This window comes from Sarcophilus harrisii, chromosome 1 (assembly GCF_902635505.1).
Source record: "Sarcophilus harrisii chromosome 1, mSarHar1.11, whole genome shotgun sequence".
NCBI lineage: Eukaryota > Metazoa > Chordata > Mammalia > Dasyuromorphia > Dasyuridae > Sarcophilus > Sarcophilus harrisii.
In genome coordinates this window covers 216,635,030-216,659,048 of record NC_045426.1, presented here as the reverse complement: position 1 = coordinate 216,659,048, position 24,019 = coordinate 216,635,030, and the positions used below count along the sequence as shown (strand labels likewise).

The following is a 24,019-nucleotide window of genomic DNA, read 5'->3' as shown; positions in this document are numbered from 1 at the left end:
GATGTAGCTACCATATCCACTGGTATAGTTTACAGCCTGCTATCCTTAGTAAATAGTTTCATGAGTAGTTAATGGCTAATTAAAGAGTTGTCACAGTAGTGCACTGCTGTTTATTTTTTTTTATCAAGGCAGTATTCTGTAATGGAAAGAGCATTAAGCTAGTAGTCTAAAGATTTTAGTTTTGTCAAACAGGTAACCATAAGTACAATACCTAATTTTCTTGTAATTAATTTCTTCATTTGTAAATGGTAATGACAATGTAGAGTCACCATCTTCCTAAAAGGATCAAATGATAATATGTCAGTTTGTTGTATTTTCTATATATAAGATAATATCATCATCTTTCTTCTGTGGGTGCATCAAGTATTAAGAGGAAGGAATACAGTTTTATCCATTAACCAAAGAAAGTTATAAGTGCATTTAAAGTTTTTTGAAAAACTTATATTTTTTAAAGCATATGATTTTAGATAGAAATCTGATGTTTTTCGCTTTTGTTTTTAATTTAATAGTTTTGAATTAAAGCAAATCTTTGAGAAATAACCATTTTTAAAATTGTGTAAGGAATTAGCAGAATTTCTCAAGTTAATGAAAAATTAAAATTAAACTGACATTTTAAGAATATTATTATTGTTTTAGTCTCTGGATTGGTAGGAATGGTAACCCTACTCCCTGTATTGGTAGGAATGGTAACAATGTATATATTTCCATAAATCTTTCCTACAGGGTTCACACAGGGAAAGTTATTTCATGAATAGAATTGTTTAGATATTTCATGAATAGAAGATTATTTAGGAGTAGGATAAAGTATAGCAAAATCTTTCTATTCCCACACACTCCCTTTTTCCACACAGATCTAGAAAATTCACTAGATTGAGTCCTGATGAAAAATTCAAGGGAAAAAAAATCACAGTGAGTCATATTTCAGCCCAGATCTGCATAAGGAGACAGTGAGGTCTGCGGATATTTGAAGATAGGGTCTAACAAGGAGAATATCGCTTTGGAGCATTCCATTGTGGGGGAGAAGAAAGAGGCTGTGCACCAAGGCAAGAAGTCTCAGATTTAGGATAGAGGGACCTAAATTTGTGTAGGATGCAGGAACAGGTACCAGCTGACAGCTCAGTCACTCATTACTCAGTTATGGATCGCAGATCCCAGGATGATTAGAAAGGGACCTGTGCCTGGAGATGGCATTCCAAAGTGAGGAACAATTCTGTTATATAGAGAAAGGAACAAGTTTAGAAACAGACAATTGTTGTGTGGCTCTGAGCCAAGCAGTAGAGAAGAGATCTTACTTCCATCTTCCAGTCCAGTCTGATACCTACAATGGAATAACTAAGTCAAGAATCTGGCGCCAGACCAAAGGAAAGCCTGTAGTTTTATCATTCTTAAAACTAGCAGTGCTTTCCAACATGGCTTATGGTGACTAATTCCGGCAGTAGTCTGTAAGAACTCCAGCCAGGGACAAACCGAAATCTGTCCAACTAATGGACATTTACTCAGTTTCCAGTTTCTTGCCCCTGCAAAAAGGGCTGCCACAAATATTTTTGCACATGTGGGTCCGGGTCCTTTTCCCTTTTTTAAGATCTCTTTGGGATACAAGCCCAGTAGAAACACTGCTGGATCAAAGGGTATGCACAGTTTGATAATTTTATATAAAATATTTTTAAATAAAATGAGAGCGTTAGAGAAAAAATAAGAAATAAATGAAAGTTATGGAAGAAGAATTGAAAAATATTTAACAGCCACAAAACCTTCCCCAAGCAATATTTTATGAATACCACTGCAGCATTCAAGCTGTGCATGTATTTTTTTTTTTTTTTTTTTTTGATATTTTGCTCATCCTGGAATTTTCTTTTTTTTTATTTAATAGCCTTTTAATTACAGGATATATACATGGGTAACTTTACAGCATTAACAATTGCCAAACCTCTTGTTCCAATTTTTCACCTCTTACCCCCCCCACCCCCTCCCCTAGATGGCAGGATGACCAGTAGATGTTAAATATATTAAAATATAAATTAGATACACAATAAGTATACCTGACCAAAACGTTATTTTGCTGTAGAAAAAGAATCAGACTCTGAAATATTGTACAATTAGCTTGTGAAGGAAATCAAAAATGCAGGTGTGTATAAATATAGGGATTTGGAATTCAATGTAATGGTTTTTAGTCATCTCCCAGAGTTCTTTTTCTGGGCATAGCTAGTTCATTTCATTACTGCTCCATTAGAAATGATTTGGTTGATCTCGTTGTGGATGGCCTGATCCATCAGTACTGGTCATCATATAGTATTGTTGTTGAAGTATATAATGATCTCCTGGTCCTGCTCATTTCACTCAGCATCAGTTCATGTAAGTCTCTCCAGGCCTTTCTGAAATTATCCTGTTGGTCATTTCTTACAGAACAGTAATATTCCATAATTTTCATATACCACAATTTATTCAACCATTCTCCAACTGATGGAAATCCATTCAGTTTCCAGTTTTTAGCCACTACAAAAAGGGCTGCCACAAACATTCGTTGTGCATGTATTTCTCGTGCTTAATTCCCATCCTCTTTTCTAGTTATATATGATTTTTATTTTATTCCAATTTTATGTTCAAATCATCACTGACTAATAGGATAGTATACTCACTATGATTTTTGTCACTCAGTACCTTTTGGATCACTTGCAATTTTGATTTTACTGAGGTCACTGTGTTCCATGTTTTCATAGCCATAGAGTATTATGTAGAAAATATTGATGTTTAAAAAGATGGGCTTTAGCTACAGGGATAAAAATTGTGATTATTGAAAATGCTGCATAGTTCATCCAGCTTATTCTGTGTCAATTTTACTTTTTATCTACTGTACTTCCTCCCATCCCCACACAGACATGAACTAATAAAACTCAGGCTGTCTATTCTATTACATAAAAAATCCAAAATGTATTCTTAATCTTTTTGAATTTCTCAGTGTTCATTGTTAGATTAGTTTTTTTGAGTTGCAATGAATCTTATTGAAGAGACCCTATGGTGATTTAGGGCCTGATAAAATTATGAAACAAATTACAAATCAAAATTTACAAATAGAAGCATTAGGAGGACCTTATTATTTATATAGGGTTTTTTTCCTTTTGAATTTTATGCTGAATATCCAACATCAGAAGTGTTAAATATAGGGCTCTGCAACACTTTCTAGTGCAGCCTTGAACAAGATTAAAATACAATTTGAAAATATTTGACAAAATAAATAAAAATACGGTAGAACATATATGATGTTTATATTATGACCTGCAGAGGTCATTAGGTATGATGCAGTGGCCTCTGTTTCCATTTGTGTTTGATGCTACTACCTTATATGACATTGTCAATATCTTTGGTAATTCTCTCACTGTTTTATGTTTCACTTGTTTAAAAAAATTATCATGGATTAGAAAATCATTGATAAACATCAGTATTTATATATACCAAAAAAAAAAGTGGGTTATATGAAATTAAATTGGTAACAGAGCTGTTTTTTGAAAATATATGTTAAATGTTATAGGATATAAACAGCATTTCTCTCCTTGTTTTTATCCTCTAATGAACATTTTTCTGTTCTCTTTTGTATATTTCTGAGTTGCTTCATGGTTTTTTTTTTTTTAGCATTTTATTGCCTCACTATGCTATCTTTTCTTTCTCTCTTTTTGTCTTTCTCTTTTCCTCTCCTCCATTTCCCCTCCCCAATCTCTCTTGTATTAAATGAGCTTAAAATTAAGCAAAACAATTTGTGTTGCACTGGACAAATCTAAAAATCTATATCTTATTCATGTTTCATTTTATATCTACGTTCTACTATCCCTCTACCAAGAGGTGGATTGTATCGTCAGTCTTCTGGAGTTGTGATTTTTGTTTGCATTGCTCAAGAGTTCTTAAGTTTTTCCCAATTGTTTTCCTCCTTTTTTTCCCCCCTAAGTTTCTTTGAATCTCTTTTTCTGGGTGCAGTAATATTTTATTAAATTCATGCTATTTTTTTGGTTCAACCATTCCTCAATTTTCCCGTTATTTGTACAACAAAGTGATCCTTTTCCTTTGTCTTTGATTTGTTGGGACATGAACCTAGTTATAGTTAACAAAAAGGGTAGGCACAGCTTAGTTATTTTTTGGATATAGTTCCAAATTGTTTTCTAAGATAACTCGACCACTTCACAGCTCCTCCAATAGTGTATTAGTATGAAGACGTTTTGTTGTCTCCACACCAATCTGATTTGTGTGAGGTAAACTTTAGAATTGTCTGAACTTGTATTTTTCTTATTATTTAGTGATTTGGGGTATTTTTTTTTTTCATATTATTTATAGTTGCTTTTATTTACTTGAGGACTGTCTATTTGTTCCTCTGGACTTTTTTTCTACAGAGAAATGACAGTTTTTAAGTAGATATTTCCATTTTCTTTCCATCTTGCATATCAGACCTTTCTCAGAGAACTTTGTTGCTGACTTTTTTTCTCATTTAAGTCTTCCTCTCAAGATTGTAACTTTTGCATTTGTTATTGCAAAATTTTTTCAGTCATGTATATGTAATCAGAATTATCCATTGAGGAGCCCAGTGTCATTGATTTTATAGAGATGAGAAAGTCAGCTTATGTGTCAGTATTTGCTGCTCTTTTCTTAGTATTTGGTTGTTTTTGTTTTTGAGGGGAATGGAGGATGTTTGCATGTATGATATTTTTCATATTTTTTGGAATTTCTTCCTCTTGAATATTTTGAAAATAGCACCTTTTTCCACATGTACTTATAGCACAGATTTCTTGTGTATGTTATGTGGTTAGTTAGGCCTAGCAATTCCTTAAATTAATGTTTTTAAATGCCATTTCCATTTTCTCACACATTTGGATGCCATATGAATTTTATACTGTCATTGATGATAAAAATAGATGAATATAGAGACACTGACTAATATCTTCTAATTCTTTTCTATTGTTTCTTCCATGTAATTTTGAGATTAAATGTGCTTGGTATGTTTTGCCTATGCTAATCTTTTTTAACAGACTCATTTCCCCCCTTTATTATATTTTACTGTTTTTTTAAAAAATGATATGTCTTCTATTTTCTTCTAGTGTTTGACAAATCAGTTTGTTCTCGATTGCAGGCATTTTTTTTTTTTTTTTGGTAATTTATTTGATTTAACATTAATTTTTTTAAAATTTGAGTTCCTAGTTCTCTCCTCTCTTCAGGTTCTTCCCCATCCTTTGAGAAGGCAAACTATAATATCAATTATATGTGTGAAGTCATATAAAACATAATTATATGTTAGTCATAATTGCCTCTCAAAAAACACCAAGAAAATTTTAAGTGAAAAAAGTATATTTTAGTATGTACTCAGAATCCCTTAATTTTCTCTTTGGATGTAAATAACATTTTTCTTTGTGAGTCCTTTGAAACTATCTAGGATCATTGCATGGTTTAGAGTAGCTAAGAGTTTCACAATTGATCATTATACTACTGCTCTTACTTTCTATAATGTGCTTCTGTTTCTGTTCATTTCATTTTGTAATAGATATTCTTAACCTTTTTGTACCATTGATCTCTGTCAATCTGATGAAGTCTGTGGATCCCTTCTCAGAATAATGTTTTTAAATATATAAAATCTTTCAGTTTAGTCATTTTTCCATTGTGTTCAACTTTTTGTGACCCTCTTTGGAGTTTTCATGACAAAGATAATGGTTTGCCATTTCTTTCACCAATTCAAAGATTTTACAGATGAGGAAACTGAGGTGAGCAGAATTAAGTGATTTGTGCAGGGTCACATAGCTAATAAGTGTCTGAGGCTACATTTGAACTTAGGAAGATAAATCTCCTGATTTATCTCTCTATCCACTGTGCCATCTAACTGCCCCCCAAATAAAATGTATAGGATTACAAAGGAACCCAATTATGTTGAAATAAAGATATAATTTTTTCCTGAGTACAGAGATCTCCTGAATCCATGGTTAAGAACTTACTCTAAAGAGTTGTTGTTTTTTCCTGTCATCTTTCCACTTGTCAAAGAGATTAAGCTTTTGTTAGCTGAAGCAATTTCTAGGCTCTCTTGGTTTCTACTCTCCTTACTGCTTGTGCTATTTGAAGGTTGTTTTTCTTCATTGATGGGTATAGTTTGTATAGTTTATCATATGTCAATATTAGAAAACTGGTGATGTATATAGTGTGTCCTCCACTAAAGTCTTATCCCAGTGCCTCATTCTGGCAAGAAGGTGACCCTGAGTCCTCAAGGTCTGTACTAGTACTTTGGATACAAGTTAGCAACAATTTTTTTTGTCTCATGTGATATAGAGAAGCACATAAGAAAGAATTGGCCACCAGGCAACAGATCAGTTCTGGACACAGCAATTCATAAAACCATCATCTACTGCATGATGGTAGTCATGGATTTGAATGCCACATGTATACTCTGTTCTTCATTCTCCAGCTATTCTGGACAAAAGGAAATGTATTATAATTAGATTAGGTTTTTTTTTTTTTAAACTAAGTTAAGTGTTTTAAATGCAGTGCTTAGTAATTATTTGGAGAAATAATTATTAAATGACTACTGCTTCTTATCTGTAGGTGCACAGAAGATGGATGCCCACATAAGAAATTCTTTCATACACGCTTCCTTATGCGGATGAGGTTAACACCAGACTGTTCCAAAATGCTGATTTCAACCTCTTCTGGTTATCTTCTGATTTTACATGATCTTGACTTAACAAAATCTTTAGAGGTTGGAAGCTATCCAATTTTGAGGGCAAGAAGAACTACATCGAGTACAGGTAAGACTTGTGTTTTTAGTAAAAGGTTTCTTAAAATTTGAAAGACTGTTCTAAGATTATTAATGAGAAAAAGAGGAAAGAAAAAGATTCTAGCAATTCAGAAGATTCTGAATGAATAACATTGAATGAAGAACTTTCAGAACATAATTTTTGTATTATTGACATATGGTGTCCTTCATATATCTGGGTATTTTTTAGTCTATGGTTCTTTACAAAGAGATGTTATTAAATACACAAATGTTCTTTGGAATTTTCAAAGGAAGATTCAATATGTAATCATTATAGTTTTTTATTCCATATGTAGTATTTTATTTCACATGTAGCCTTTATCTTAGAAATACTTGATAAGTATCACATTGATTTCAATGAACAGCTGTTTATCAGTTTATCAGTCAATAAGCATTTATTAAGCACTTATGTGTCAGGCACTGTGCTAAGCTATGGAGATATAAAGCAAGTCAAATATATATTTCTACCTTCAAAGAGCTCATATTTTAATGCGTTTACTCACACATCCATCCACATATGGGCACATATGTTCTAACACTTATATTGCTGTGGAGACCTTTCCTTCTGCTAGCACCAGACTTATTTGTGCCCTCAGAAGGACTCCAGTGTGGTTAGTACTTTGTGGTTCAGTTATAATTCTAGAGATCCATGAATTCATTCATTTTGGATATTTTGCATACTTAAGCAGATTATAGTCTCTCCATATCTCATATGTTAAAAGTGGCCAAAATAATCATATAATAGCAAATTTTCTTATAAATTCCAAAGTTTAAACTAGACCTCAAATGATATATTGAAGTCCCTTTCTCATGGTAGTGAACACTTGCTAGAGTCTATGTAGCTTTTGAGAATCCAGGGGTAATTCCCATGCCACAAATAGGTATTTAGTAGGATTTGAGTGGAGAGTAGAGTTATTTAATGTGTTTAGTAGTGTTTTGTGGGAACCTGTTGTTTATATTATAGTTTCTTTGGGGAGAATGTGCTAAATTCCTATAAACTGAAACATTAATTTTTAAAACACATCATCTTTGGAAGTTGAGACAATCTTAATCTAATTCTTTGAGATTATTAATGTATATATAGACTCTATATAGCAACACTATTCATTAATCTTAACTGATTTAAGTGGAACACTCCTTTTGTCATTGATGATAGATAATTTGAGTTTTTTGTACTTGGACTTGCATAATCTTATCAGTGTGGGTATTCTCTTCTTCATTGTAGACTATAACCCATTTCTACTTGTTCTTGTGATTTTTGTCCATATTCTCCTACAGATCTTCCACAAAGGATTTATTCAGCAAGCTGCCTTCCCCTGGGTCTTTGAACATTTCAAGAGTACTGGTGCAGCTCTTAGGCTGTTTTATACATTTATTAACCATGTTCTTCATACCTGACTTTCCCCACCTTCATTTCCAATCATTCAGTTTTCTCAGTAGTATCTTATTCCACTTCTTAAGCATAACTCATCATAAGGAATGTTATAATCTACTTTTGTCTTCCGTGTGTCTCTGTTGCCCTTTGGATTACACCAACTTTTAGCCTTAAGAGAATTGTAGTATTTCAACATTTATAACTATGTGGCTTTGTCAGAAGAACATTTGTGTTTAAAAAAAAAAAAAAAAGACAGTATTTTTATTTTTATTATTATTATTTATTGTAGCTTTTTACATATAAAACATATGCATGGGTAATTTTTCAACATAGACCCTTGCAAAAACTTCTGTTTCAACTTTTCTCCTCCTTCTCTCCACCCCATCCCCTAGATGGCAGGTAATCCCATATATGTTAAATATGTTAAAGTATATGTTAAATCCAATATATGTAAACTTATTTATACAGTTATCTTGTTGCACAAGAGGCTTTAGAAAGAAGGTTAAAAATAACCTGAGAAGAAAAAACAAAAATGCAAGCAAATAATAACAGAAAGAGTGGAAATGTTATATTGTGGTCCATACTCATTTCCCAGTGTTCTTTCTCTGGATGTAGCTGGTTTTGTTCATTACAGATCAATTAGAACTGATTTGGATCCTCTCATTTTTGAAGAGAGCCATGTCCATCAGAATTGATCGTCATGTATTGTTGTTGAAGTGTATAATGATCTTCTGGTTCTGCTCATTTCACTTAGCATCTGTTCATGTATGTCTCTCCAAGCCTCTCTGTATTCATCCTGCTGGTCATTTCTTATACAATAATAATATTCCATAACAGTCATATACCACAATTTATTCAGCTATTCTCCAATTGGTGGGCATCTCTTCAATTTCCAGTTTCTAGCCACTACCAAAAGGGCTGAGACAAATATTTTTTGCAAATACGGGTCCCTTTCCTCCTTTAATATCTTTTTGGGATATAAGCCCAGTAGTAACACTGCTGGATCAAAGGGTATGCACAGTTTGATAACTTTTTGAGTATAGTTCCAAATTGCTCTCCAGAATGGTTGGATCCATTCACAACTCCATCAACAATGTATCAGTGTCCCAGTTTTCCCACATCCCCTCCAAATTCGTCATTATCTTTTCCTGTCATCTTAGCCAATCTGAGAGGTATGTAATGGTATCTCAGAGTTGTCTTAATTTGCATTTCTCTGATCAATAATGATTTGGAACATTTTTCATATGACTAGAAATAGTTTGAATTTCTTCATTTGAAAATTGTTTATATCCTTTGGCCATTTATCAATTGGAGAATGACTTGATTTCTTGTAAATTTGAGTCAATTCTCTCTATATTTTGGAGATAAAGCCTTTATCAGAACCTTTAGCTGTAAAAATGTTTCCCCAGTTTATTGAAAAGAGTATTTTGGGGTCATTAAAAGCACTATTTAATTTTTTAAATTCAGTCCATTTACCTCTTTTTTTCATGTTCAGTTCTAGAATTGATCCAATGTCCACCAGCAGGATATTTCTTAAGATATAAATATTGTTTTTATATTTAGAAGTTTAATCACTCTCACTAAATTGCCACAAGATAAAAAGAGCCCAGAAAGTACCTCAGTCAGGACCTCATACTGACCATATAGAATATATAGAGGAGATCTTGTTGGAGGTGATACAATTGTAAGAGCACATAAGGATGTAACTGAATAGGTATATAAGTTATCTAAAGGAAAAAAGGATAAAATAGAGGTAGGAAAAAATCTTGTATCCTGTTAATACTGGGGGGGTTGGGGGTGGGGGTGGGAGTGATCAAGAGAATGTAAATCAAGGGCATCTCTGATGAGGATATTAGTAGAGAAGTAAGCTTTCACAAGACATAATCAACCACCGACCACATCTTTTAACTTCTCACAATTAACTGAAAATATAGAAAATTATAAGATCTAATTGTGTTTGTTTGTTAATTATGAGAAAGCTTTTGATTCAGTAGAATCAAATGTCTCCTTACAGATTCTTTTATAGCAGGTTGTCTCTTTTCCATAGAACAAGTTCATTCAAAATTCCTTAGAAGACGTAACAACAGAAATTACCCTGTTCATTAATTCTCCAATAATAAATATCCAGCTACATTGAAAACAAAAACTTAAATTAGCCAAAGGATATTTCCCACCTTGGTGGTGGAGATTCACTGGGATTCCCTGTGAATGGTTAGATCCTCTAGATTAGTGATGTTGAACTCAAATAGAAACTCATGCCACATACAGTCTAAGAGAATCACAGATAAATATTATCTGTTATATTTTTATTTGTTTTGTTAAATATTTCCTAATTACATTTTAATTCATTTTGGAGCAGCAGGCAAGGAGTGAGTTGGTCATCTTTGCTCTAGATGCTTCTGTTTGTGGATGACAATGCCAATTGTGTCATTTTCGTAGCCTTCCAAAAGAGAGCTATAATCCTTTAGAGAAGTTTTGGCCTGTTTATCCAGTTGGTCATTTAACAAATATTTATAAGCACCTCCTTTGAACCTGGCAGTAAGCTAACCATCAGGGATACAAATAACTCCCCCCTCCCCCCCAAAAAAAGACACTCCCTCCCTCAAGGAGCTCACTATCTAATGGGGGAAGACAATATACAAAATGTTACTGAATGGGGTGTAGTCTGAGGGGGAGGAGAGAGAAACTCGTGGTAAATGAAGCTAATGGGGCGGGGGGAGTCTGAGCTCTAAAAAAAGGAGGACTTCGAAGAAGTTAGTTGCTTTGTTTGTTAATCCTCCAGTCAGAAAGAAAAGGCAGCTGGGGTTCTGAGAAGCTATTAAGCATCAAAGGTGAATCAGTTTCTAAGATGATGATATTTCAGGTAATGAGCATTTTTGTGGGAGAAGCATGTACAAGGAGTTGAAACCAAGCAGAATAGCTGAGGCAGAGAGACCAACAACAGGCTATTTTAGTAGTCAGGAAGGAATAAGGCCTAGGCTGAGTTGGTGGTGGTGTCAGAAGAGAGAAAGGAATATTTGCAAGAGATGTTGTGAAAGTACAGGTGACAGGACTTGGCTTACAGATAGAATATGAGATGAGATGGTGTAGAGTCAAGGATGAGTCTGAGTGATTGAGACAATAGTGGTACCCTCCACAGTAATAGGAAAGGTAAGGAGAGAGGAGAACTTGAGGGAAAGTTATCAATTCACTTTTGGACATGTTGAATTTAAGAAGTCTGTGATAACATCTAGTTAGTTCCAAAAAGCAGTTAGAAATAAAAATGGAAGTTTTGGCAAGATAAATAGATTTAAGAATCATCAGCATAGAGATAATAATTGAATCCATTAAAGCTGATGAGATCAGCAAGTACAGTATCACAGTGGGAGAAAACCTTGGAAGGGATGCCCACTGTTAATGGGAGGAACATGGCCAGAGTCACAGAAGTGATTAAAGAAAGGCAGTTACTGAAATTTGAACATGAAGTTGGATGAACATTTCAAAGAGCTTGTCTAATATCTGAAGCAAACATAATGATGAGTTGGTCCCAGAGCTTAAAAGGAGAATTTGGATTGCTTTTAGGAAATTGCAAAGCTTCCCTTGAAAGCAAAGGTCCATCTTTTCAGTGCTAACCTTTTACTATACTATACTCTGTATAGTAATGTAGAGTAGCAGATAGAGAGCTAGCCTTGGGCCCAGGAAGACGTGGCTTTAAGTTCAGGCTCTTACAAATATTAGTTATGTGATCCTGGTCAAGTCACTTAAACTCTCAGTCATCTAGGCACCTCTCTAAAACTTTTAAGGTAGAGAGGATAATTCAACATTAACCCTTGCAAAACCTTGTATTCTAATTTTCCCCTCTTCCCTCATCCCCTCCCCTAGAAGGCACAATGTATGTTAAACATGGTAGAAATATATTTTAAATACAATATTTTGCTGCACAAGAAAAATCAAATCAAGCCAGAAAAAAAAAAGAGAAAATAAAATGCAAGCAAACAACAACAAAAAAAGTGAAAATGCTATGTTATGAATTACACTCAGTTTCCAGTCTTCTCTCTGGGTGTAGATGGCTCTCTTCATCACAAAATCATTGAAACTGATCTGAATCATCTCATTGTTGAAAAGAGCTATATCTATCAGATCAGTTTAATTTTCTTAATAAATTTATTTTGCTATCACTGTTGGTAAGAATGAGTCATTAGAAAAACTGATATCTATGTCATTTTATATGTATTTTTCTTGTCATTTTATCTGTAGATGATTTTTGATAATCTAGCTTTACTTATTCAAAACATTGTTGCCATGTTTGTTAGCTATGGCAGTTTCTGGGCCTTTTGAATCTTGTTGCTGGCAAATGCTTCATTTTGATAAACTTTGGCAAAAAATAGTCAATAACTAATGTCATTATCTCTCTTTTTATTACTTTTCCAGTCTTTGCTATCTGTAATTTAATTGAATTGGCCTGGTTAAAGCTGTTGGAGTTGTATATGGTGTATTCTCGTTTTTATCTTTTCCTCTAATTTAATGTAGATTTTTTACCTTTGCTTGAACCTGTTGATGATTTGACTGCACATCAACATGTGGTTCTAAAGTTCTTTTACATTGGTAATTAGAGGGTGTTTCTTTTTAATTTTTTGGTAAGATTAATCATTTTTCCCTTTTTGGCAGGAAGGAGGATAAATTTTGGTGTTTGTCATATCCAATATCCTTCAACTCTTTTCTGGGAAAAAATAATAATGATAATATGTGAGGTATAAGGTTTCTGAATAGTCTGTAGCCATTTGGATTCTTTCATTTGAAACTTAAGCATGTTTTTCAATATTTTTTTCATCAGTCTTTGAATTCATTAATTCATCATTAAAACTTAACAGCTTTGAATTGAAATCAACTAGGTATCAAAATATATGATAATTTGGTTTGAAGGATGTTTTCAAATTTTTCAGTTTTTATTTAATATTTCGTCTTTTGCAATAATTATTGGCTATGTGCTTTAGTTGTCTTATACTTATGCTAACCATGAATACTGTAAGATATCTAGATGGTACAATAGACAAAGTACCAAGCCTTGAGTCAGGAAGATTCATCTTCCTGAATTCAAATCCGGCCTTGAACACTTACTGGCTATGTGACCTTGGACATTTATTTAACTGTTTGCCTCAGTTTCCTCATTTGTAAAATGACCTGGAGGAATACTCTAGATCAGGAGTCCTCAAAAAAAAAAACTATAGCTCGTGGGCCAGATGCAACAGCTGAGGACGTTTATCCCCCTCACCCAGGGTTGTGAAGTTTATTTAAAGGCCCACAAAACAAAGTTGTTGTTTTTACTGTAGTCCGGCCCTCCAACAGTCTGAGGGACAGTGAACTGGCCCCCTATTTTAAAAGTTTGAGGACTCCTGCTCTAGATGGTGTCCTGAAGAGTTGAATGATTAAATAACAAATGCCCCTCACATACCCAGTTTCTAAATGTAACATAACTCACTAAAATTATATTAATATTGAGAGTTGTTTGTAACTATAATCCTTTTTAGCTTTTTCTCTCTGTCTCTCTCTGTCTCTCTCTGTCTCTCTCTCTCTCTCTCTCTCTCTCTCTCTCTCTCTCTCTCTCTCTTTAGTGTGTGATTGCCAGAATTATTCATGATCAGCTATACTTTAAAGGGAGGTAATGATATGAGAGACCTGCTTGTATTTTCATTTACAATTAAAAAGACAACTTATTTGGGGGCATCCAGAATGGATCACATGATTAGAAGTCTGTGTGAGTGGGCTTTAAGATTTTTTTTTAACAGTTACTGATTATACAATTTACAAGCATCCTAACACCCTTTATAATTCTAACAATCCTTTACAATTAAAAGCATCCTAACGTAATTCTTAGTGGCATTTCCTAGTAAGGTGCTAGCTTCTGTTAAAGTTTTATTGCTAAATATCTCAGGCTTGCCATTCTTTTGGGGTCTGGTAAAGACATGTTGACTACTCAGAATAAAAGATTATAAGAATGGGTCTGATATTAAATGCTAGGCTTAGGATTAATGACAAAGATTATTAATGCAGGTTGATTGGTAGGCTGGAAAATAATGAAAGATGAAGAAAATTGAAGTTTTTAGGTGTTTTTTTGTTTGTTTTGTTGCCAGGAATTGAGTTGATCAGTTTAGGTGAACATTGGAAACTGGTCTCCAGGGAGGAAATGCCTACCAATGCAGATCTCCAACTGCTCTTCAATAATATTGTCTTCTAATTCCTGACTTGCCTAGGATGTGAGCTGTTATAGTTTGGAGGGCAGATTTTCTTGGGAGGCCAATTGTCTATTCACTGTGTCATGGTGCCTCACAATAGACTTTGTAGTTAGGGCTAGATGGGTGGGTGGAATATTTTGTAGAATCCCAGAAATGGAGGAGACCTCAGAGGACATCCTGAAACATAAATCCTCTCTGTGGCATCAGCTAATTTATAAGCAGTTATTAAACACTCACTATGTACCAGATATCCTGGATGTGAATACAAAGACAAAGAGTTTACTAGTTCCTATTCTCAAAGAGTACACACACACACACACACACACACATATATATATATATATATACACACACATATGAATGAATATATGTATATTGCAGACATACATGGATATACATAAACATATACACATGTGTGTCTGTATATGTGTGTGTATTTATGCACATACATACTTCACGAATATAATACATACTACTTGCATCAACTGTGATTGCAAGGAGCTTCTACTGAAGAAGTCTGGAAAAATCCTTTCCTATTAGCAGATAAGATATGGATCATTTTCTAGTAAAAGAAACTGAAAAGAAGCAGTTAGGTAAGAAGAGAACCAAGAGAAAGCTGCCATCACAAAAGCGCAGAGAAGAGACTGTATTCAAGAGGAAAGAGTATTCAATAGTGTCAAATGCTGTAGAAAGTTTTAAGAAGGATGAGGACTGAGAAAAGACCTTAGGATTTTTCATATAAAGTCACTGGTAATTTTGGAGAGGGCAGTTTCAGTTTAATAGTCAGGTTGAATGAAAAATGATATGATATCAGCTGGAGTGCTGATCTTGAAAGGAAGAAGATCTGGGTTCAAGTTCTACTTTTTTCACTCACTACCTTGATTTTGGAGAAGTCATTTTTTTTTTCTTACCCTCAGTTTCCTTGCAATAAATTGAGCAGACTGGATAAACTCTAAATCCATGATCCTATCTATAATTCTTTATAGTTTTTAAAATGGTACAGTGTTCTTGGTTTTAAGATGATTAATAATTTTTAAAAATTTTAATATGCTTTTGAAGTCAGATTTCATTGAATTGGTCCCAACAAGGAAATTCAAGTAATGAATCTATTCCTTTTTTATCATTAGAAAACAGTATGCATAATGCAACAAATTATTTTCATTGAGACATTGAGTATAGCTATGGTGGAAAATGTTCTGGATTTGGAATCAGGAAGACCTGAGTTCAGATTCTCTCTCCTATACTTACTACCATCATTACTATGAACAAGGCACTTAACCTCTTCAAGTTTGTGTTTCCTCATTTGTAAAATGGAGGTAATAATATCGTAAGTACCTAACTCATAGAGTTATGTGGTTCAAATGAAATAATATATATGATAAAGACTTTACATAAGTTTAAGTTGCTTAGACTCACATGTTTAATTTATTCAAATTCAGAAGCAATGATGCTTTAACCAAAAGTTTTTTGTTTTCCTTTTTTATTTCAATTAAATCTTTTAAGTTAAAAGAAGGAGATTTATGTAAGGAGGCCAGTGTTTGGGTTATGTTTGCTATATTTAATCTTAGTTGCAGTGTGACATGTATATTTATTATGATGTACTTTGAATGCTATTTTAAAAGAATGGTTCAGAAGTAGGAAAAAAACTCAATAGGTTACATCATCGATTTGTTACATTTACCTTGATGTTCTTTTGTATTTTCAAGATGCAGCTACTTCTCCAAGTTCATCTGCTCCTAGAACTTCTGGTTCACCTTGTCATCATAGTGATTCTGGTTCATTATCTGACAAAAATGTGTCAAGATCCTCTCAACGAGAAGGTAGGTAAAACAATAGGATTTTAATATCTTGGAAAAGTTGATTTCATTAAATAAACTGGTAGTTTTCTCTTTAGTTTTAATCCATAAAAATTATTAATCTCAGTAAATTCTAAAAAAAGTTTACATTATTATTGTTGAATTCTTTAGGCATAGTCATTTATTGGAATTTGTACTACTGTTTGATTATGAAGAGATTGTGTCATCTAATCTGAAAAAGAATGTTGACCCTGGAAACCAAGAGACTGAATTTAATCCTGGTTTTACTTCTAATTCTCATTTGGTTAGTTTGTGACTAGATGATTATCTGAACATATCATCTGACCTCTTCATGTCTGTTTTCTTATCTATAAAATCTAGTTCATATTTAGTTGCTTTACAAGATGATAGAATAAAATGAAATATAATCTAATCCTATCCTTTCTTTTCAGCTGCTTCTCAAAATGAACACAATATCTTTCCTATGCCACTTCTTCCTGTAATTTAGGTCCTCTCTACCTTTAAATTCTACCGATTTTATAAAACTTCCCAGCCTGCAGCACTGTCTTCTTCTGAACATCCCTAACACTTTGGACTTCAGGGTTGTTGTGAGTGTTGTGAGAGTCAGATGAGTCAACATATGTATAGTGCTTTGCAGACTTTGTCAGTTATAAACTTGGCATTTATTATTAATAAGCCCTTTATGTGCATTAACTTAAAAATGAAATATTTTATTAGAAAAATGATGAAATGTCAATAAAAGAACTATAGTTATTCTTCCCTCTCTCCCAAGTTGGTATTAGAATTCTTTGTCCATTCATTTTCATAAGTTTGTGGTCTTTCTTCTGGTTCTGCCTTTTTTTTTAAATTGTGTTTTGTTCTTGAAAAAAGTCTTTCTAGATTTATTTGCATTCATCTTATTTGTTCAGCAAATTGTTATATAACATTTCATTACACTAATATACCACAGTTTATTTAAGCATTTCCTATTGGATACTTAGGTTGATTTCAGATATTTACCTTCACACATAATAATGCTATGAAAATTTTTTCAACAGATAAGTTTTACAATTGTTAATATTAACAAACTATGTTTTTTGAAATATAGAATTTTTGAAAATAGAATTATTGGGACCAAAGACATGGCAATTTTAATAGCCTTTATTTTCTATTGCCAGATTCCTCCTCTCCAGAAAGATTTTGTGTAGCTCTTTCTCTATCATACTGTTAGCATTTTGATTAATTTATTTAATGCAGTACTGATCAGTTTTAAGAAGCTCTTTTAAGGAATAAAAAATGGTAATGAATTTTATGTGTAAAATATCAAGAACATTAATGAGTACACTGTAAAAAAAAAAAAACTAATTGTAATCTGAAATGGAATTCTAGATTCTAGCTAGATGAGAGACATAACATATAAAAAAAGAAACCGCTAGAAAATAAAATGAAATATTCATCTGAATCATAGGAGGGATGAATTAGTTTCAACTCAGCAAGTAGAATGAATTACTGCTTATTAACTTTTTATATTTAGCTGTCTTATCTTTTAAGTTGAATGTCTGAGAATGGAACCTGTAAAGGTTTATAACAGCAGTTGAACAACTGCAAACCCATGTTTTGATTCCTTCTATAGTATAGGTTCTAATATCAATTGTATTTACTGAATACTCTTGTGTTTACCATTACCAAAAAAGCCAAAAATTTTTTGTTTAGGTGTGTCACCTCGTAATAGTCTTGAAGTTTTAACACCAGAAGTTCCTGGTGAAAGGGATCGTGGTAACTGCATTACATCTTTACAACTACATCCTAAAGGTTGGGCTACTCTTTTACGGTGTTCTAGTAATACAGATGATCAGGAGGTAAGAAACTGAAGATTTCCATCTTATGAATGTTCTTGAAAAAGTGTAAGAAGCCTAAATGTCTGTGTTCAATCAGAAGAACATGGAAACAATAACTGATCAGTACAGGGCCAGTTTTCAGAAAAGGCATACATAACCATGTATCATCTTTTTAGTCTGACTGGATTTCTGATCAACCTAACATAATGGATCCTTAGAAGAGTCTTTAAACAAAGATAAGAGTTGGTTCATCTTTGTAGCTACGTAGGGATTGGTCAAATAATGCAATAAAGTTTTCTCAAAATTCCCTCAAGACAGATATTGAACTAGACCCATAATTGAATAAAGGGAGAACTGAGTTACAAGAATTGAGTCACAAGGTGGAGTCAGTGTGGTTTGCTCAATTCCCACTACCACTTGCTATTACAGTCTCCTCAAAAGGCATAGGGAAATAGGAATCGAGAGGACTGCCTTTTTCTTGATACTTTTTGAAATTAGAGGCTTGGGCAGTCTCTGTCTTCAGTGCTTTAAAGTGCTGTACATAATAAAATTTATTATGGTAGAGAACAGGCTAAAAAAATTCATAGAGAATGCAGTCACATTAGCCATTGTTCTTTAGATGAAAGTCAGGTGGGGATTCTGAGACATATATTGGGAAACTATCATTATGCATATCTGTTTTCTACAGTGATTTTATGAGTTCCATTGGTTAAAAACTTTTCATTTGTTTTATAGGATTCATAGGCTTTAGAGCTGAAAGAGACATAGAGATCATCTTATCCCACTAAGACTAGAAGCCAGGTCCTCTGACTACAAATCCCATGTTTTTTCCTCTACATGATGACGCTGAATGTGTTAAGTGAGTTTGTTATAAAAGAAACATTTGAGAGTCACTAATTTTCATTTCCTTTCTTCTTTTCTTTAGTGGACCTGTGTCTATGAATTCCAAGAAGGGGCTCCAGTACGACCCGTCTCACCTCGTTGTTCTCTAAGATTGACTCATTATATTGAGGAAGCTAATGTAGGCAGGGGATACATCAAAGAACTTTGTTTCAGCCCTGATGGTCGAATGATTTCTTCCCCACATGGCTATGGGATCCGCTTATTGGGATTTGACACTCAGTGCAATGAACTTGTTGACTGCTTACCCCAAGAAGCTAGTCCTTTGCAGGAAATTCGTTCTCTCTACTCTCACAATGATGTGGTTCTGACAACCAAGTTCTCTCCTACACATTGTCAGATTGCCTCAGGGTGCCTTAGTGGACGCGTATCTTTGTATCAGCCAAAGTTTTAGGCACAACTGACATCAAAAAAGGAATTCTTCTGGTGTTGGACTTCTAAATTACTTCAGTTTAGGTGAAGTATTTTCTTTATAGATCTTGTAAGTGTGGTTCAAGATCCTCATTCCTAGGGGTCCATGAACATCCTAACAATGACATAGGAGTACTCAGTCTAGCACTGGATGTTTGATACTACATCTCTAAGTCAGACTCTATGCATTGTCTTTCCTCTTCAGCATTCCTCTGCTCCTGCTGATCCTGTGCCATTGTTCCTCTGGTTATGTTGCACAGTAGCTCTTGTCAGGACTTTTCTTTGGGTGTGACTCTTTGTAGACATTGGGCAGGATTTTTGGTTGGGGTAGAAGAAAACTGGTCCTAGTACCGAATAAAACCTAGAACTTTGATGTTGGCATATTGGTTGTTACAAACGAAATTTTATCTTGTCCATTCATTTGGCCCTTTTAAATTGCCATTATTTCACTATAAAGACTAGATAATGAAAATGTTCTCATACGTATTAGATTAGATTTTATCATAATGACCTTTGGAGTTTATTAAAATTGCTATACTAGTTTTCACAACATGAGGGATTTTGTTTATTGTAAAATACTAGAAAAATGTTGTCATGTCTCTGTAATTTGTTTCCTTTGTGTGAAGTTAAATTGCTAGTTTCCTTACTGTGTATACTTGTTTTTATTGACAGCTCTGAGAAGTGAAGAAAGGGACTTTTTCCAGTGGTGCAAAAAAGGTTCTGCTGGCTTAGCAGAAAGCATTTATTATTGAGATGGGAGAAGCATTTAGACACTTCTGTCATCTTCTTTGCTGCAATCTATATAGTGTAGTAGAAATTGTTATACTACCTGGGGCAAATCAATGAGTAAAGATGCCCTCACTTACTCTGCTTTCTTCCCTTATTCCCATTGGGGAAAATTGTGTGTAAGAATACTGAGTTCTTTGAGAACTCTTAATTTGTTTCATTAGTGTTATATTTGTTAGTTGAGAACTCCAGCTCTATTTCCAAGCTAATTGTCTAGTTATCATAATGATATTATTGATATTGTGACTGTATTGAATGAAATGTAATATAAGAGCACATATTGAATAGGTTTCATATTTAAACAAGGGCTGGAAGTCCTTTCCCCCCTTTTCTTTTCCCTCCTTCCTTCCTTTTCCTCTTTTTTTTTTTTTATCATGGGCCTGAAAATCATTGGCCTATGAGCAACAATCAAGGGCCATCCTCAAGAAATGACAATTATTCACAGGTTGCCATGCCAATGCAAACATCCTCTCACCCACTGTTATTGCTAAGTAACTATCATTGGTACTTGCATGTATTAAAATATTACTTTAGTAGATCTATATTTGTAGAATACTTGTGAAGAGTTAGATTATAAATTAAGTAGTAGCTCAGGCCTAGCTCTTGGACCAGAGAACACATATCCCAGCTTAGGCAGTAAACTTCAGAACTACAAAAATATTGATATAGTTATACCAAATGAAGCCAGTTTCAAAACCTATTGAGCCAATCGGATTCTAAGAATTTCATTCATAAAGAAAAAAGGGTATTTTTTTTGTATCTTAGTATTTCAGTAATCAATATATATGACATTTCTTAATAAGCCCTCATAACCAATCATTCAAATGTACAAATGTGCCTCATTTTAGCCAGTAGATACATTCCTCGTATTTTGGGGAAATTTCTGTCCACTTAATCATTTTCTCACTGATTTGTATTATATAATTGGGAGATGCTTTTCTGTAGAAAAATGTTGCCACAAGAAATAATAAAAACCACTCTTGTGCATGCAGAGAATCTCTTTATGTAATATATTTAGAGAAAAATAATTTGGGGGGGAAGGGGAAGGTCCTTAGACAATGCTACTAGCCAAAATAAATGAAGTCACAAAATGCAGTTTATTACATGGAAACATACCACAAATTGCGTCCCCTTGGGACAAATTCATCTAGGATAAAGCTGTCAAGTCATGTTCCTTGGCATTTTACAATTCATTTATTGGCTCTCTCAGTAAAGATAATTATTGGTTTTTAAGAACTAAAGGTTTTTTGAGATTTGAAAGATTTTTGTCTTAGGGTGGATGGATAGTGACTGTTAGTGACTGTCATGCTATTTAGTATCCTTAGAAGTTCGTTGTGGAAAGTGTTGGCATAATTTTCTGCACAGGTGGGGTATCAGGTACCCACTAAAGACTCTTCTCATGTTTTATTACCTTGAGCATGAATTCCACTTGTGGCAAATTAAATCTTCTTTAATTGGGACACAATTTCCTAACAAATGTCTCAAGGAATAAGTAGATGTTATATAATGAAAGTGGAGATAAGCCCCAAATAAAAAATTAAAATTTTAAGACCTGCTTAGACTTTGTAGATCCTAAATTTTGTTAATAATGTTCTGTAATGACTGCACAGTAACCAGCATGTATTAAGTAGAAAAAGAAAACAGCATCCAAGGAGTGTTGTACTTTACCTAAAGCAATGAATTTTTTTTTTAATTTCTATTTTAAGTTAATTTTTTTCAAATTAGTTACATCTTATAGTAATAAAAATTCAATCTGTTGTTATTTCATGTTAAATCTATTCATTTTTTATTCATAATAGGTTATAAAACTTAAAGGTATATTGAGAGTATTCCACTTTTAAATATTTTCTAGTCCTCATCAGCTTACTTAAAAGTCATGATATATTGTACAGTCTATTAAGAGAACAGAACTTTTGGGCTTTGTTGAGGGTCCTGAGTATAAACAAATGTATACCTAACTGCCTACATTCAGGGATAGAGGAGTGGGTGGCAAATTCAGTTTTAATGTGTGTTTAATATATTTAACCTAAGGTGCTAAAGCATTTTTTTCATTTGTTCTCAAGCTATTCCTTGGAAAGGTATCAATATTACTTGATAACATTATACTATTAGGGGGACAAGTAGAAAAATGTTATTGAATTAGTCATTCATTGGTAGATTTTACTCTGGAAAAAAGATCTTTTTCCTCCCACTTGGTTTTATTTTCTAAAGCAGATAATAAAGGAGGTACAGAAACATTATAATAGTTGATGACAATCAAATATTTGTGAGCTAACAATAAATGATGTGTAAAATTATGTACCTTAATCTATCTGGTATATCTTTCCAAGAATGAATTATACACAAATGAATTTTCCAGGTAAAACTTATGTCTTTCAAACATCACTTTGGATTAAAAACTTCCTTATATTCAGGATCATTATGAATGTCAGTTATTGAACAGTAATGTTCTTAGAAGATGAATAGAACTGTAAGGCACTATGATAAATGACCATGGACTTAAGACTGTGGTTTTTTCAGTTGTCTTTTTCTAGCTGTCAGTGTTTGTCTTGATCATTTAAAAAAAAAAAAAAAAAAGTCCTGCTTCTAAACTACTGTGAGCTGAAAAAAAGACAACTAAGCTTACATTGTTAAAAAAGCAGCTACAGAATTAGACCTGGACTCTGTACATAATCTTTAACGTTAGTACATGCACTATATAAAGCTCTATTTTGACCAGAAGTAGTTACCTCCATATTTTTCATGGTTCTTAGTAATGAAAAGCTAAGTTTTTTGGGAAAGGTCCAGATCTGGCTAGTTTTCTCATGTATAAACCTAAATGTCCACATATGCAAGAATGAAGGCTAAATATATTCCAAAATAAAAATTATAAGACAAAATCAGAAAGAACTGGATTTGGAGTCAGCAACCTGAACTTGAATATCAGCTGTTATTACTATGTCACCTTGGCCAAGTCAATCTCTGGTCTTCAGATTCCTAATCTTTAAATGAGAAAATGAAGGCATTGAACAAGATGGTCCCTTCTAAGTCTAAATCTATGGTAAACTGAGTCTGAGACTGTATAAATGTATTTCATGATTTTATAAATATGGAAAAAAGAACAGAAAATACAAATAGAAATTAAATGTCTGATTAGAATAATATTGAAAACTTTCCACATGTATAATTGCATCCTTAAGACAAAGCTTTTTAAGTCATTATCTTACCACCTGTAGGTAGACTATTATACTAAACTACTGAACATTAGTAGAAGCTACACATTTAAATGCCATTGCAGTGCATCATGCAAATTTGTGACTTCATGTTTTTCCTTACATATAAAAATGTTGTGAATTTGAATGGTTCTTAATGCTTAAGACTTACTTAATGAAAGCATTTGGAAAAAAAATTCATTTTATTTACTTTTGTGCACAGCAGATATAAATATAAACAAAACCTGAAAATTTCATCCAAGAATAAGCGTGTGTGTGTGTGTGTGTGTGTGTGTTAATTTAGTCCCAAAATGCCTTTAGGAAAAGCAGAAAAAAAATGCTATTTCTTCATATTCTATAATTGACTTTCATTTTAAAGACAAAAAATTGTATAAGACTTAAACAGTTCACTTCCTTTGTGTGTTTATGTAATTATTTATCTGTTTATTTATTTATTTATCTATTTATTTGTCCTAACCTGCTTTAGGTAGGCTCCTTCCCTTCACAAAGCCAGACTTAATGTGGCTACCAGATAGCTTAACCCAGTCCAATTTACTTCTACAGATTATATTTACTGGTAATATTCTTATTTACTTTTTGGATCCATAATGATATTTAGTGCTTTAGGATTTTAAAATCAACAAAACCATTATCTGACGTCAGGTTCTCTTATAATTTGCAAAATGTTTACTAGAAAAATTAGTTTTGGTCATTTAAAAATAGTTCTTGAGGTTT

General features: G+C 33.3%; 1 protein-coding gene across 2 annotated transcripts in view; it reads left to right on the top strand.

Moving 5' to 3' along the window:
- DCAF10 (DDB1 and CUL4 associated factor 10) overlaps positions 1–22,684 on the top strand; it is a 45,233-nt gene extending 22,549 nt beyond the window's left edge. For both annotated transcript variants that reach the window (XM_023497335.2, XM_031936925.1), the window contains 4 exons: positions 6,565–6,767; positions 16,069–16,182; positions 17,872–18,017; positions 18,922–22,684. In XM_023497335.2, coding sequence (XP_023353103.1) covers positions 6,565–6,767; positions 16,069–16,182; positions 17,872–18,017; positions 18,922–19,290 — 832 coding nt within the window. In that variant the 3' untranslated portion in view covers positions 19,291–22,684. The remainder of the gene's footprint in view (positions 1–6,564; positions 6,768–16,068; positions 16,183–17,871; positions 18,018–18,921) is intronic.
- The last annotated feature ends 1,335 nt before the right edge of the window (positions 22,685–24,019 follow it).